General features: G+C 38.3%; 2 protein-coding genes across 7 annotated transcripts; one reads left to right on the top strand and one right to left on the bottom strand.

Annotated features, from left to right (window-relative positions):
- Positions 1–352: 352 nt before the first annotated feature.
- On the top strand, positions 353–9,855 carry LOC143448732 (uncharacterized). 6 transcript variants are annotated; one of them, XM_076948581.1, is made up of 19 exons: positions 353–671; positions 952–1,205; positions 2,525–2,574; positions 2,911–3,091; positions 3,579–3,721; positions 3,931–4,103; positions 4,906–5,032; positions 5,168–5,262; positions 5,611–5,733; positions 6,340–6,640; positions 7,065–7,162; positions 7,357–7,545; positions 7,616–7,727; positions 8,016–8,185; positions 8,292–8,362; positions 8,445–8,555; positions 8,768–8,865; positions 9,018–9,195; positions 9,341–9,855. In XM_076948581.1, the coding sequence occupies exons 1-19, from the start codon at positions 434–436 to the stop codon at positions 9,464–9,466; spliced, it is 2,838 nt and encodes a 945-aa protein (XP_076804696.1). In that variant the 5' UTR covers positions 353–433; the 3' UTR covers positions 9,467–9,855. The 6 variants fall into 6 exon arrangements, with proteins under 6 accessions (XP_076804696.1, XP_076804695.1, XP_076804697.1 ...); XM_076948580.1 differs by having other exon boundaries at positions 4,903–5,032; positions 6,340–6,637; positions 7,062–7,162; XM_076948582.1 differs by having other exon boundaries at positions 4,903–5,032; positions 8,016–8,164.
- On the bottom strand, positions 9,796–14,184 carry LOC143448735 (microfibrillar-associated protein 1-like). The gene is made up of 10 exons (XM_076948588.1): positions 13,988–14,184; positions 13,378–13,481; positions 12,984–13,147; positions 12,539–12,692; positions 12,246–12,460; positions 11,971–12,079; positions 11,460–11,632; positions 11,125–11,284; positions 10,697–10,786; positions 9,796–10,493 (listed from the first exon to the last, which is right to left on the bottom strand). The coding sequence occupies exons 1-10, from the start codon at positions 14,082–14,084 to the stop codon at positions 10,311–10,313; spliced, it is 1,449 nt and encodes a 482-aa protein (XP_076804703.1). The 5' UTR covers positions 14,085–14,184; the 3' UTR covers positions 9,796–10,310.
- Between the last annotated feature and the right edge of the window lie 461 nt (positions 14,185–14,645).

Genomic DNA, 14,645 nt, shown 5'->3' with positions numbered 1-14,645 from the left:
TTCAGATATTTATACAATTTGTTTAATTCAGAATTTTGATATGATGCTACATGTAAACATTTGGCACTTGGTAGACTTCAAAAATTTGTGATCCGCTTCTAATTAAAAAAACAACTGCTAACACGATCTGAAGAATATTAATCAGCATATTATAATTAAAAAAGTCTTGTACATAGCAGATATGAATGAAGTTGGCTTAACTACCTTTAAAAATATAATATTTAGCTTTTCATACACAATATGAACATAATTATGAAAAGGCTCTTATCAAAACTTCAACCTATGTGAAAATAAGGCAAGTATTATTCTCCAAGGGAAAAAGCGGCACCGCGGTCGTTCGTGAGTTAATTCTTTAAGAGCACATTGTAGTTGCAGTGAGTAAAAACCCTAATCTAGAATACGTTTAGCCCGCCAGGCAGTGGAAGAATTCATAATGGAGAGAACAGAACATACAAAACTTCCATTCATTGACTACCAGAGGCATTTCAATGGCGATTACACCGAATCAAGTGGCATATCTGTGTCTGGTGAAACGGATAACACGATCTCTATGGGGGTATCAGCGAGAGACAGGCTACGTTATATTGCACAGCAACATGATGGTTTCGACGCAGAAGAAGAATTTACTCCCTTTTTACCGAGAATAGAGACAAAGCCCGCTGCCGAAAAAGGTTAGTTCACAGATTAGGGCCATATGCAGAGTACTGGGATATGACGATTGTTTCTTGGGCGTATGTGCGAAAGAACGTATGTGTAGTTTGCTGTAATATGCGGAACTTACCGTAAGTCTATATAATTACGAAGAATTAAAAATCATGCTTTCACAATAAAATCATATAGGGTAGACTAATCTAATGGACAGTGCATAGAATTATAAGAGATGGTACGAGGGTTTGCGAGAGCTCTTATGTCTACTTGATATGATCAATTCCACTTCATAAATAATACTAGATCCGAAAATGAAATGCGATTACCGGGTTTCATTGCTATCCAAATTACAACAAAATCTTCCGGAACTTGCGGTTCCGAAGACCGTCGGAAAGTACCGTCATCGGGTAAAGGTGGTACCTATAGTCAGTTTGCCTGCACCGTCTTCTCCACAACCGGCTATGCATCCGTCTGTGGCTCACGTCGTCTTAAGAGAGCAGTACTTTCGTGAAAGAAACCAGCCAAGCCCTGACTTTAAGGAGACCGAATTAGCCCGGGTAGGTACACTTTCGTAACTTAGTTGTGTACGTTGTAGTAACGAATATAAGTTTTCGTAAAGGCGTTCCTTGCATAAATATACCGCCCTATTGTGTGTTTAGGGTAATTATGGAGACTTTAAATAGAATGAAATGTTGCGACAATCGCCTATAGTCTGAATAGTGCGACTAGGTATTATAAACCGACATTTTGTAACAAAATAGATATGAAGGTCAAAGACGTGCACGATGCTTACATAACGAAAAGAAATTGTTAGCTATGTCAAATGTCAGTCTTCAGTAGGTACATCCATAATTAACCACACTGTTGACTCATCCCATGGATATTCATAACCAAATGTTGGCGAAAGACTTAACCATGTCAAACCTCGAGAGTTGTCAAAGGAAAGCTGTCAGGGACGCGCACCCGCACGATAGATTTTGTTACATGTATTTTGTGTTGTGTAAATACAGAAGTTACCGTGCTGTCTATTATACACGAAGTACCTATGCCGCCGGTTGGGCTGTAATTTTCACTGTCATAAATTAATATTTTCATGTTGAGGTGTTTACGATTCAAACACGTTTCAAGGATATGGAAAACCCACATTTCTCTGTGTGATGATCTTAATGCTATAATGAGTTTTGTGTTTTAGTGAACCTTTAAAGGATTTGTCAGATAATAATTCTACCGCTCGGTTTTGACGATTTCCTAAAACTTTCCTTGCTTTAACAAAATGTAAAGCAACTATATATGATTAGTGTGTATTACTGCTTTATTAGCTTATGTTCAACTTATTTATGTTACGATTACAGCATGACAAGGTTCGCAAAAAGTAGATCTTTGTAAAATGTCGTGTGAGTGCTTGTCTGATACCGATATCGTAGTACATGTGTTTGTAAACATGAAACAGAACTGCTTGTCTGTCAACACAAAACCTCATAAACTCATCACCATAGTAACGCACATCATTATTATTTACCGCCGCCTTTGTGCACTGGCAAGTAAAATGCCACCCAGGTTCAAGTCTACTTAATTTAATGGATTCACAGCAGGACTGGTAAGTGAAAGGAAGTTAAAGGAAAGTTAAATCTTCGTAACGGTCTATTGTTGACTCCCCGTTGGTCCAAATTAAATTTCTTTATCAAAGCAATCATTGAAATTCCGCTCGAGAAATTTTCTAGAGTTCTAGCGATCGTGCGTGCAATTGCCGCAAAATAAATTCTAGAGTATTCGATGTTATGCTTACCTCGTTAATATATTGCCCTTTATTTTGCTTAAATAACCGGTATATATAGATAAACTGCGATTTCCTATTCAATTTATTTTCTAAATTCAGATTTTCGATCGATATCCCATTTCAAGATTTTTGTCTTCACGAGATGGGAGGTGAGTAAAGTCGTGGGCTGTTGTTTTTGGATTTTAACGAGCGTAGTATAATGTGAAAGAATGTAATTCCTTAAGTAGCTGAAGATAATTAAAATAGTTTTAGACTCTTTCGTGAATTCGTTTATTACCAGGCACTAAGCCAGGGATGTCCAACCTTTTATTATAGTGGACAGCATTGTCACTTGAAATAATTGAATGGGCCGCAAAACCTATTAAATTTCAAGAAAAATGGGTACATGAAGTACATACTTTTGGAGTGGAAATGACTAGCGGGCCGCACAAAAATCTCAGGCGGGCCGCAGGTTGGAAATCCCTGCACTAAGCCTTTCCTTTTAGGCGATCCCGGTCGAACATTATACATCGTTCTCCGACGAGAAGCACTGGGTTTTGTGGTAAAAAGTCCCTGCCCTCCATAAAGGACCTGGGACATATCAAAGCGTGGCAAAATGTTCCGCAGGAATCCGCAAAGCTCACTTGGGTGCAACGACTGGGGACCTGGGTGCAGAGCGACCCTCAGGTTTGTCAAAAAATTCTTTATGGTTGTTTTTAAATCTTTGCGAAATCGATTAAATATCGATTAGGGCGCGACGCCCTACAAAAAACAACATGTCCCGACATAACAGTATAATGGCCCGACTTGTGTAAGCGGGAAGAAGCAGTATTTGCTAAATCGGGATAAACAAGCTGCGTCCGATCTTAGTACGCCCTTAGATTGATTTTAATACGTTTCTGTTGTCAGCGCCTACACAGCTTATTCTGGACATATTGTCATGCCATTGACCAGCGTGTTACCGACACAACGTATTTATCCCTGCACCACCGTTCCCTTTAAAATGAAAAGAATTGTGTCAATAAAAGGCGTATCGCGACCCTTTTGTTTCTCGGAGTTTATTTGAACAGATTTACCAATTTTCCAAAGGCACCAAGGCCCTTTCTTATAATTCAAAGGTACAGAGGCTTTGAACTTTTGTACAAAACTAACTTCACACCGGTTTTGTTGGTAGAACCAACCTTTGCAATATCTTAAATTAAATTCGGAAGCTAAACTGACGGTCAAGGCGTTGCCTTTCTGCTCGCATCATCACGACTTTTACCACAAAAACCTGCATTGGGATTTACGTGAACACGTGCCCTACATTTGTCCAAGGTAAACTAAATAAAATTTTGTTACTGTTTATGTTAGTTTGAATTGAAAAACATTATTAAAACTGTTCCGTTTTATGTATCACTTATGAACATTCCTCCGATGTATAAAGTGTTCTCATGCGTATAACTGGATATTTTGTTTTATACTTCAACAGTTATTAGCGTTTTTAATTCAAAATTAACCGCTCAGAACTAATAAAACTTTCCTAGGTTTTCCGATCATCACTATCAAAAACATCATCACGGAAGGAAGCTTCCTCCAAAGAAGTCAAAGATTGATCCATCAAAGCGGAAGATACTGACTGTACCACGAGATCCTTTCACATCAAAAGAGCAGAGAACGATAAAACGACCCTGGTTGAAACCACCGACGCAGACGAAAGGTGAAGAATTAGCTTATTTCGTGCGACTATATTCTATTGCCCTATCATACTCATAAGGAACAGTTAGTCCAAAGTTACATTTCGTATATGCGTTTTAGCTCGCGTTCTGAAGCAAACGTTTACTATTCCATCTGCTGGGAGTATTTATTTAGACTGGACTTATTCTTTTTAAAAAGAAAGCTATCTTGAGGGAATTCTTTGTTCAACATTTGTAACCGTAGAGTGTGTATGCATTTGGGGGATTTTAATTGCTCGGTTGGTATAAACGTGACGTCACGCATAGGTTATGGAGCGTTATATTCACGTTAAAACTTTATAGTGTTATATAAAAGTTTGGCTAAAAGATTTAGATGTAATTATAAAATACAAACGTCGAATCGGTCTCCATCAAACGTCTTTAAATTCCCAATGAATGTGTGACGTCAGCACGAAGTCCGTCACACCAACTGTTTGTGAGATGACGTAAACACTGGTTGTCAATAACGAACAAACAGGTGACACGTGATCATAATTCACAACGCCTTGTTTTGATTTTCTTCTTGTTGTTCATTGCGATAACGGGAATGTGCTTGAATAAAACCGGCATTGGGTCGTGGCTAGGTCAATGATTTTCTACATACAGTATAGCACCATTCCGTGCATATAGGCAATTACACCGGAGACACGCACAAAGTATATAGTTATTACGGAGCTAATGATATCCTTGGATATGGGTAATTCGAAGCGTGGGAAACTGGGCCGTCTTGAAGAGCTTGTTACTTTACAGCGATTGCGTAACCTTTAGCAAAAATAATTTCAGCAGAAACGCCAGAGCCAAAAATACACCTCGTTTTGCCAAGTGAAAAGGATGATAACCCTTACCATTGGATGGTTGACAATGCGACCATGACTGATGATTCACTCTCTGATGTTTACAGCTTGCCTGCCAAGTATTCACTGAGAACGTTTACTTTTTACAGATTATTTGAACGACAAAAATTTGTTTGACATATCAGCAAGATAACAACACACCGTCCTCATATGTTTTCGTCTTGAATGCAGCAATGCTTGTTTTGATTTTTCAGTAATGCCGCGCATTCTATTAGCCCTGTACCAAGCGACGTTACAACCCGCAATCTAGTTCAGATCAAAAAGAAGAGGGTTGAAATGGTTGATCAAGGTAAGTCGCCACTGTACAGTATACCAGGGAGAAATGCCCTTGTTTGTAAGTGATATTTGTTTATCTCAACCACCATCAAGGTGATTCCTAAACATGGATATGCTCTTTCATCAAATGCTCTATCTTAATGTTTCGTGATGTTAGATGGATTATAGTTTTGTTGACCACCTGCCGACCCGTCTTCGACGCCTGTTTAAACCCCAGACACTTTCCCTTTGTTTGTTCAGGCCATAAAACTAAACTTATCCCTTGCTCAATCAAAAAAGTCAATAAAAGTCGTCTAAGTGACTTGGGCGTCTATGCTTGCTACGACCTCCTGTAAGCTCCCTGACGCTAAGTTTATTTCAGCTTGTGACGTCATGATCCTTTCATCGATCGTTAGCTCTCCCACCCCAAGCTTGTATACCGAGGATAATGACGTTACGGATTCCATGTTTGGGGATGCCCCTACTCCCAAGGACGTTAAAGAAGGTAAGTTTAGAGCTGTCTTATGTTGTTCTCCTGCGGACAAAGATATGCGGTTCGTCATTACTAGCTTGTCTCAAAATTCTGTTCATGATAACTGCTTCATCACTTTGCATGGGTTTTAACGAGCATCGTCCTTTTCACATCAATTAAAAAAGTACATATTCCGTTTCAGGATTCTTAATATTTGGTCCAACGCCGTAATAAAAACCTTAGTTGCATATGTTGTGTGATTAGTTCAATTTTATTTAATACAATAGCGCCCCAACTAACCTAAACTTTTAATAATTTATTGTGAAATTGCATATATTTTAATCGACGCATTGATATTTCTTCAATCGTGGGACTATTTCGATGTAAGTAGCTTATATTTACACGTCCACTTTAAGATAATTAAGATAATTGTTTACAAATATCTTATATTTCAAAATATTGTTATTTTTAAACAAATATATCTTTCAAATGAATTTTAAGAAAGATATTTAATGTTATGTTACTGAGCTACATTGTGATCAAATCAAGACCAAAATTTGTTGTCTTTTTCTTCACATTGCACGTGATAAAAAGCGTCTGGCATGTTGCATGTGTGCTTGATGGAACGTTTATCAACAGAAATTAACAACACCATATCCGGGGCGAAAAATAATGTTGCCATGGTAACTCCGGACGAGTATAAGCTTCCATCGGAAGTTCCTCAACTTTCGAAAGATCAAGATGAAGATTTGAATGATAGCGCTGTTGATATGGGATCAGGCGAATCGGATCTCCCAGATGAAAATTTGGAGGCTTCCGTTCCTTCAGAAGAGGATGACTTTTCGGAAGAACCGTTAGATGACGAAGATTTATCAGAGAAAGAAACACAACAAGTGGACGAAAATGACGATGATGGGATCATCAGTAACTTAGCAGGAAAGTTGCAGTCTAACAAGGGCATTTCATTGTCATTAAACAGCAAATTTTAACTTACAAGCTGTGTATTTAACTTGTATTTTCAAGTTACATCATATGCATGTTCCTTACAATTTGGAATGACCTTATGCTAAGGCATGGTGTTTACTATACTCATAACTATAATTCAGCTTCAATTTTTGCATGAGTTACGTCTTACGTGTTATACCAAAGTAATCTGTATGTCTATCTTACGCTGTGGGCCTGCTGGCCTACATAATGTTTATACAAAGTAGCGCTTTATCTTATGGCAATTTTCTCCATATATACATAGGCTATACTTACTATAATACAACACCAGTGAATTTTTTGCTAGTTACGAACCCTACTGCCAATTACCATCATAAATGCGAGTTTTCATGTTTCTGAGAAATTTTCTGCGCAGGTAGCACAGTGGACTCTTACGTTGCCAACGTAGCGAGTGAATCGGATGGTAGTACGAGAAATTCATCTAGCAGGACACCCTCGCCTGTTATGCAGATCAAAGGTGTCCAAAAAATCCATTTATAATATCAGCTGTAAACTTTGCGATTTGTAGCAAACGAGGCCGATATAAAAATATAAATTTGTGACACTGTCTTTGCTATAAATTCTATGTAGTTCTATATGTTCTTTCAATGATGTTGTTCTATAAAATGGGTACAGATATCAATTTTATCGACTGCTATACTGTATCTTCAGCAAAACCTCCAAAGAAATCGCCTATTATTCGGCGTCGAGCGCTACCGCCCTTACCCCCGCCGCCCACTTTTATCGACAGCGGGACGTCTACGTGCCACAGTGATGACGAAAAGAGTGACGTCACGGTTACATCAGCAATGTCTTCTCAAAGCAAGCAGCCCATAGTTGTGCCATTGCCAAAATTCCTAGGTAACAAACTGAAGAAATCTCCGAAGTCTTTCTCATGGATTGTCTTTAGTAATAGGAAGAGTGTGTTCAGAGCATCCTGGAAGCTCCAGATCGACAAGATCGAGTCGCTCTCGGATCAGCATCCACACTCCCTCCACCACAGCTTCCAAGAAGAGCGCGAAAAGAAGAGGAAAAGTTATCAGGTATACAGTAACGGCCAACGACTCATCTCTTAATCTAAGCCGTGGTATTATTTACAGTATTGTATATAATGGCGTCTCTAAGCTAGAGAACAAAAGTTGCACAAAGGAAGGAAAATTAATCAGTCGCACTTCACTCTTCCTTCAACAATAATATTTTCTATTTTATTACGTTTTCCACGTGTAAATATGATATCCATGTGCCATCGTTCTATACTGTAACAAGCCAAGCTTGAAAGGTCAAGTATGGTGCTCGAGCACATCTCCTGTCAATTATTCATTGATTGAAAGGGATATGGCGCTCGCCGATGAAATGCGACGTATGAAGGAAGCTGAAGAACGCAGAAGAAAGGCTCACGAAAAGTTTCAAAAAATGAAAGAAGCGAGATTGATTCCAACTCCAGCCACTCCATTCAGTGAGGTACAAGCCTCAGAAGAAGGTGGGTTCGATTCCCAAGGAGGTTAGAGCAATGCGAAGTCATTTTAGCAAGCAATTGGATTGCCTAATTTAATGAATGTGTTGTTGCACAGTATAGCAAATGCTTACTTGACCATTTTTTTTTCAAGATGGTTTTCTGGACAAATATTGCATCGTAAATCCAAGCAAAGTCGATTATTACAGAAGAATTTTTGACTCAGTAAGCCCAGTCACGTATAACAACCAAACTTCCCGTTAACATAATCGACAGTTTCTTACAAAATTTATGGGTAATAATTTAGATAGACGATGACGGCGACGGGCATCTTGACAGCAGGGAAATGATGGAAGCGGTTTTAAAAATTCTTCCCAACGAAGGCCTGACGGAGTCAGACTTGCATTACATATACAGGGTTGGTGTAAAGTCCGTATTTGAAATTTAAACTGTATACGTTACGTTCCATGTCAATTCAACCACGGACAATTTGGTCAATTAATATTCGACAAGAGAATTAGAGAAGTGATTTGACCGATATATTATATCTGTTGGTAGTCCATATGACTATCATACTTAATTCCAATCACCTTTGATGCAGGTGATAGGGTCACAATTTATGTTTTGCAGTTACTTGAACTCGCTGATTACGACATGTATGCCGGAAGATCGGACTTTAGACTGTTTGCTATTGTTGTGTCGTTGGCACAGCGAGTCGCCAGCCTGGAGTAAGTAGCTACAAATAGAAATATGCTTGTGATTTAATGCAGGGTTTAGCGTATGAGTAAAGCCAACAAAAGTAATACTAAATACGATAGCTAAGTTAATCCTTAAGCTTTGTTGTTCTTCGAAGACAACAGTAAAAAGCGTTGTGTTTCAGCGATTTCATGAGGGGTATCATCGATCGCTTTGACTTTCAATCTGTCGACATGAAGCTATGGCGAGCTCGTCAACTTTTCAAGCGATTGGTCGACAATCAGGAAAGGGAGACCATGTCACAAGAAAGTTTGTGTCTGGAACTGAAAGCATGCGGTATCCCGCCCAAACAAGAACTACTGGTACATTTTGATTTTTGGCGTATGTTTTTAACCTTCGCTTTACAGTTGTTGGTGTAGACGCCGAGCTCGCCCAACTGGGCGGAGATTTAGCTATTTATGCATTCATTTTCTCTGATTTTTTTTTATGACGAAACTGTTTTTTTAGGTTCGCAAGTCCCTTAAACACCTAAAGCAATTAGACGTCATGGACTTTTTGACTTACCTTCCTCTTTTTGCAATGGTTCATTCGAACGTCATAAAAAATCCACTCCGTGAGGAATGTACGGCCTGAAAAAACATTTGCCTTCTTTCAGGCTATCGCCATATGAGTAGTCATCACGAAGCCAATGTGATTCAGTTTGTAGGCAGCTTCTCGTTCCTGCTGAATGATGCTATTCTGACTAGACCTTTCTCTCGATAACCGTAAGCTTCTGCCTATATTAGCTAAGCATATATTTTTGCGAGTTTTACATAACCAGTGTTTTGTTCATTACGTTTTCAAGTCTTTGCTTAATTTGCTGTCTACTGCATTTATACAGTGTCGTATTTATGTTGCACATGTTTTGTCCATTGATGATTTTGGTTATTTACCGAGTATAATCTGTACGCAAGATGAGCAAAAACCGGTCATGTCCAGATTTATTTTAAAATCAGACAATAAATGTAAAAACTGCTGCTTCACATAGCATATTCACCACGACAAAACGACCTTAAATTAAGCACTGTATTGTTTTAGAACACAGTTTCAGTCAGACCGGTTTTATATTTTCACAAATGAAAAAATATCCTGCTAACTAAAAGTTTTCAAAACAAGCAAACATTATTGCGAAAATTTTAGGATTTACCATGGGAAAAGCAAAGTCGTAAGATGTGACCATGAAAAGTCGCGACTGTGAAGGACTAGGTTCAAGGTAGCAGTTGCAGCAGTCGTTCGCAAACGTCCACGTTACAAAAAAACACCAATAAAAGAGTCAAGTGCTGACCATTTGAGACGGTATAAAACCATCTAGCTGTTCTGCGCGCAACAGTTCCAACGGTCTGATCACAGCTGCAAAGTTTGTTGCATTGCTTGAACATGCCTGCAGGCCACGCCAGTCTAGCGGCATTGAGTCACGCCATTAGATATCATCAGCGAGTCACTTGGTCGATTGTTTCTTTCCAGCAGGCCGATCAAAATTCTGTTTCATGCCGCCACCTCTGTTTGCCATAAAACGGTTGGATGCCGCTGATTCTTGAGCCCACGCTGAGTCCGAAGTACTGGTGTCTTGGTCGACCAAGTGAGTGTATTTAGTACGTCCTGATCGTCCAAAGTTTTTAACCTTGTACCAAAAAAGACTTTTAAGACAAAATCGTACTTGACCATATTTGATCAAACTTTACACTTTCAAACGTGAAATTGATACAAACAAGTCGGACAGTAGATGTCAGGACATCATTCTAAAGTAGTGCTTTGTGTGCCAATTTTAAAATTTTGCACTTTCATATCTCAAAATAGAGCATAAAAATGTGACAGGTTTGTTACCTGCATAACTTTCGGCAGAACAGTTTTGTCAAAATGGTCCTCCAAAGTAGGGGAAGTGAAGTCTTGCATGTACTTGTCCTCGTCTTTGTCCTGCAAGTGCAAAAAAGATCTCTTATCTTGGTGCGGCAGCAATACAACCACCAGCGGAGAAGAAAGATTGATTAATGCAATATTGAGTTAAAATAAAACAAGACTACTAACATGCACACTAGCAACAAATAAATCATATTAGTTAAAAGCACAACACAACAATAGGTTTAATCGAGCTGGCTGGGACCACAGTAACCTTTATGGTGAGTCATACTGAATTAATATCACAAAAATATATCTCTTTGAATCCATAAAACAACAATCTGATTGACCAACCAAGATTTAAGAAGAAAAAAAACATTAAATGTGGTTTCAAAAGAAAAACTGAATGCACGAACCATGAAGAAAGCACCACGATGGTAGTACTTCTGCAAGAATCTGTATTTTCCTTTCTGAGACTGGTTTGTGATCTTCTTTGGGTTGGTGCGAGCTTCAGCTCTTCTCTCTTCCTCCGTCATGTTCCTTAGTCGCTCCACCTCTTCCTTCTCTTTCTGGATGCTGTGAAGAAGAAATACGAATTGATCTCTATATTGCTATTGTCACTTTTTTAACACTAACACCAAAGTACACTGAAAACAAGCCAAAATAAAATCAATGCTGACTTATTTCAATTTGCTTAGTAATAGCAAAATTTAGTTTCAATGCATTAACACACAATGCACTGATGACTTACGCTTCTCTTTCCTCGCGATCTCGCTTGACTCGTTTCAATTCACGAACTTTCCATAGTTCATATTCCGCTTCGTCATTTCCATCATCAGAATCGACAGATTCGAGAGCCGCTGTAAGACTTCCAGTGGCAGCTGATTCTGCTTCCAGCTCAGCTCGCGCCTCTTTTTCTATAACCTGCCGTATGTAAAACATGTCACGAGTTGATGAGCTATGTAGTGAGTAGTCGCTATGTGCATGTGGACAAAACAGCGGACACACTGAGTGAATAGCATCAAAGTTTAACATCATGTTCTTCATAGCATAGGACTGTTAAATTGTGCATGAACAGGGATCTTAAAGGTGTATTGAGGGCCGAAACAGTCTCTTAAAGTTCTCCAACGACCTCTCATAATTAATACTTTTTCAACTACAGCAGAAAATTATTGACCATACTTTTACTAATCAGTCTCTTAAAATTACTTAGCGGGAAGTCAAACCTTAAAAAATCTATGCATGAGTAAAAGTTAACAAACCTTGATTGTATACTTCTTACGCTCAAGAGCAGCTCGTTTTGCTTCTTCCTCCAACAGTCGTTGCTTTTCTTCTTCCTTTTCACGTTCTTGTATTGTCAAACGATCTTTTCTACAAAGCAAAAGAACTTTGATACACCTTGAAAAAAATCCGTAATGACATTACGACACACGCCTAATTGAATTCACACAAAAATCTAAAACAATTTCAAATGTCTGTGTAGAATTTCCCGATACTATTTCAAACCAAGTTATGACCTATCAGCATCAGAGTTTACTTTCTGACAAACACAGGTTTCAATCGTGGTCCATCGTCATCTTCTGAATCTGAGTACTCTGACTCCTCCTCACTTGTGTATTCTTCATCCTCCATCTTGTCATCATCATCATCTACTGCTGCTTTGTTTTCGTTTGGAAGAGCCAGAAGTTCCTCATCTTCATCTCGTTTCGCTCTGGCCCTCTCCCTTAAACAAGCGCGACGATTTTCTATTTCCTGAAAATTGGATGCGGTTAAACGAAGATGTTTCACAAATATCATATTCTAATATTGTAATGAGAAGAGGAAGCTCACATCTTCATCCAGCTCTCCTTCATCACTGCTTTCCTCCTCGTTCATGGTGATGGTGATAGCAGATCTAGATGGACGTTCAACTTCCTTCACCGATTCTTCAGAGTCAGATGCTTCTGCGATAACTTCTGGTTCATAAACTCTTCGACGCCGAAGTCTGCAAAAATAAAAATATATGAAAAACAACATAAACTTTATCTTGTGCGAGACAAAAATCAAATAACAAAGAAAGTAAAACAGGTCACACAGCCTGTTGTTAAAGATAGGCGGTTAGGAAAATGGGTATACAGAAAGTGGATTTCATTTATTTAGGTTTAGGTTATTATGTTATAACATTTAACTTTAGTCAACAAGAAAATCTGAAAAATAGTTTGAATGTACGATGTTTTATCCAGTGAAATAGTGGTAACTAATAAAAAATTATTTAATGCCAAAGCCAGTTATTAACCTTTCTTCCACGTCAACTTGTTCATGCTGCATAAGCCTGCGCAGACGCTGGTCATCTACTTTATTCATGTCGATTCCAATATCATTTTTAGCTCTGAACTGTTGCTGATGAAAATTGTCTGAGATTTCCTCTTCTTTATCCGACTGAGCATCAGTCCTCCCAAACTGAATATATTCGGTTATTTGGTTATAACCAAAGTTTGTAAAAACTACACTGGCACTATATTGAGAACACTGACAAATAGGCAGTGACTTTGAAATCCACTCTGTACACCTTCAGTTTCGTTTTAACACATGATACATGTACACAGGTATGATTGTAAATGTAGTCCAATTTAAATTGTTATTTTTGGAAGATAAATATAAAATTTGCATCCACATGTCAAGGTACTTACTCCTCGCTCCTCATCTTCTGAATCTTCCTCTTCTTCATTTGCCCATTCTGGTCGTTTTCCAGCAACATAACGCCGCACATGGACCTTTTCCATAGAAATTTCACCTACACACAATACCAAAATAATATTATAAAAGAATACCATAAAAAACACTACAGACAAAAACGAAGCCTTTATGTTCGCATAAACCAATTACTACTGGTTCTCAACCTTTTTCTGATCAAGTACCATCTCGCATATTTTTAACTTTGCTACATACCACCTGGTTCCAAAAAAAACTTAACTTGCCCAAATATAATTATGATTGCTAAAACAATGAAATACTTATATTCCCATAACCACGTCAGTATTATAAATCAATTAAGAAAAACCACAGTTTAATGCAAGTGCTGCAGCTATTCCTATTCCATTAGCTGGTTTACGCATAAAAACCTCGAAAATGATGCTTCGGCAGAGAAAAGTAATTATGGTTCTTGGACAACAACAATACGCGATATTACCTTCATAGATTTATTTGACACTAAACTTTACTTCACATATGACCTGGAAGCAGCTTGCTTGCCAGCATGGAAAGCCACTGAGTATAAGCAAAGCCAAAAATTTAACTTACCTTTTCTGTTCTTGATAGGTACAGCTCCTGCGGTGAACATGATTGGTTGAGGCTTGGAAGCCTCTTCCATTATATGTTCTTGTCCCAGGGTAAACATGATTGATTTTCTTAATTTCAGTGACGCACAGATATATTATCAAATCAAAGCACTAGCACAGACAACAGAGGCTGCAAGAATTGCAGTGTTTCTTAATCGTTGCTTAACACTAGAACGGCCGAGGTGTCGAAATCGACACTTTTTGAATTTTGATGTATATTTTTTTTTAGTAAAACCAGTTGCAACGAAATAAAATTTTCAGTAGCTTCCTAACTTTCTTGAAAGAGTTTGGATAAGTAACATTTACCGAAATTTTGTTTTCGATTTATTTTTTATAACCTGTTATACCTTCAACGGCCGAGGTGTCGAAATCGACACCAAGATGATTTTAGAGGTTCAGTAGACTACAACATCTTTTTATTTCGCACGATTGCACTTGCAACTATCATATACTTCAGATTAGCCCAGTGTTTATCTTTTCACGTGATTGTTTATCTCCTTTAGATACAGATTTTACGGAGAGTTTATGACATCCTAAACGTACTTTGTCCATGTACATTTGTACAATAAAAACTCGCTTTGCTTTGCAGCGAAGGCGAACTGTAAAATGCACACGACAGT

This window comes from Clavelina lepadiformis, chromosome 3, assembly GCF_947623445.1.
Source record: "Clavelina lepadiformis chromosome 3, kaClaLepa1.1, whole genome shotgun sequence".
Classification (NCBI taxonomy): Eukaryota; Metazoa; Chordata; class Ascidiacea; order Aplousobranchia; family Clavelinidae; genus Clavelina; species Clavelina lepadiformis.
Note: the sequence above shows the minus strand (reverse complement) of the source record. Positions and strands in the feature narration are given on the sequence as shown.

Excerpts from the sequence above, each read along its gene's own strand:
- LOC143448735 (XM_076948588.1), bottom strand. The coding sequence starts at position 14,084 with ATGTTTACCCTGGGACAAGAACATATAATGGAAGAGGCTTCCAAGCCT. Across the intron at positions 13,148-13,377 it reads CAGAAGATGAGGAGCGAGGA|TTTGGGAGGACTGATGCTCA; the intron begins GTAAGTACCTTG and ends GAATATATTCAG. Across the intron at positions 12,461-12,538 it reads AAGGAGAGCTGGATGAAGAT|GAAATAGAAAATCGTCGCGC; the intron begins GTGAGCTTCCTC and ends TCCAATTTTCAG.
- LOC143448732 (XM_076948580.1), top strand. The coding sequence starts at position 434 with ATGGAGAGAACAGAACATACAAAACTTCCATTCATTGACTACCAGAGG. Across the intron at positions 672-951 it reads AAAGCCCGCTGCCGAAAAAG|ATCCGAAAATGAAATGCGAT; the intron begins GTTAGTTCACAG and ends AAATAATACTAG. Across the intron at positions 3,092-3,578 it reads GGGTGCAGAGCGACCCTCAG|AACCAACCTTTGCAATATCT; the intron begins GTTTGTCAAAAA and ends TTTTGTTGGTAG.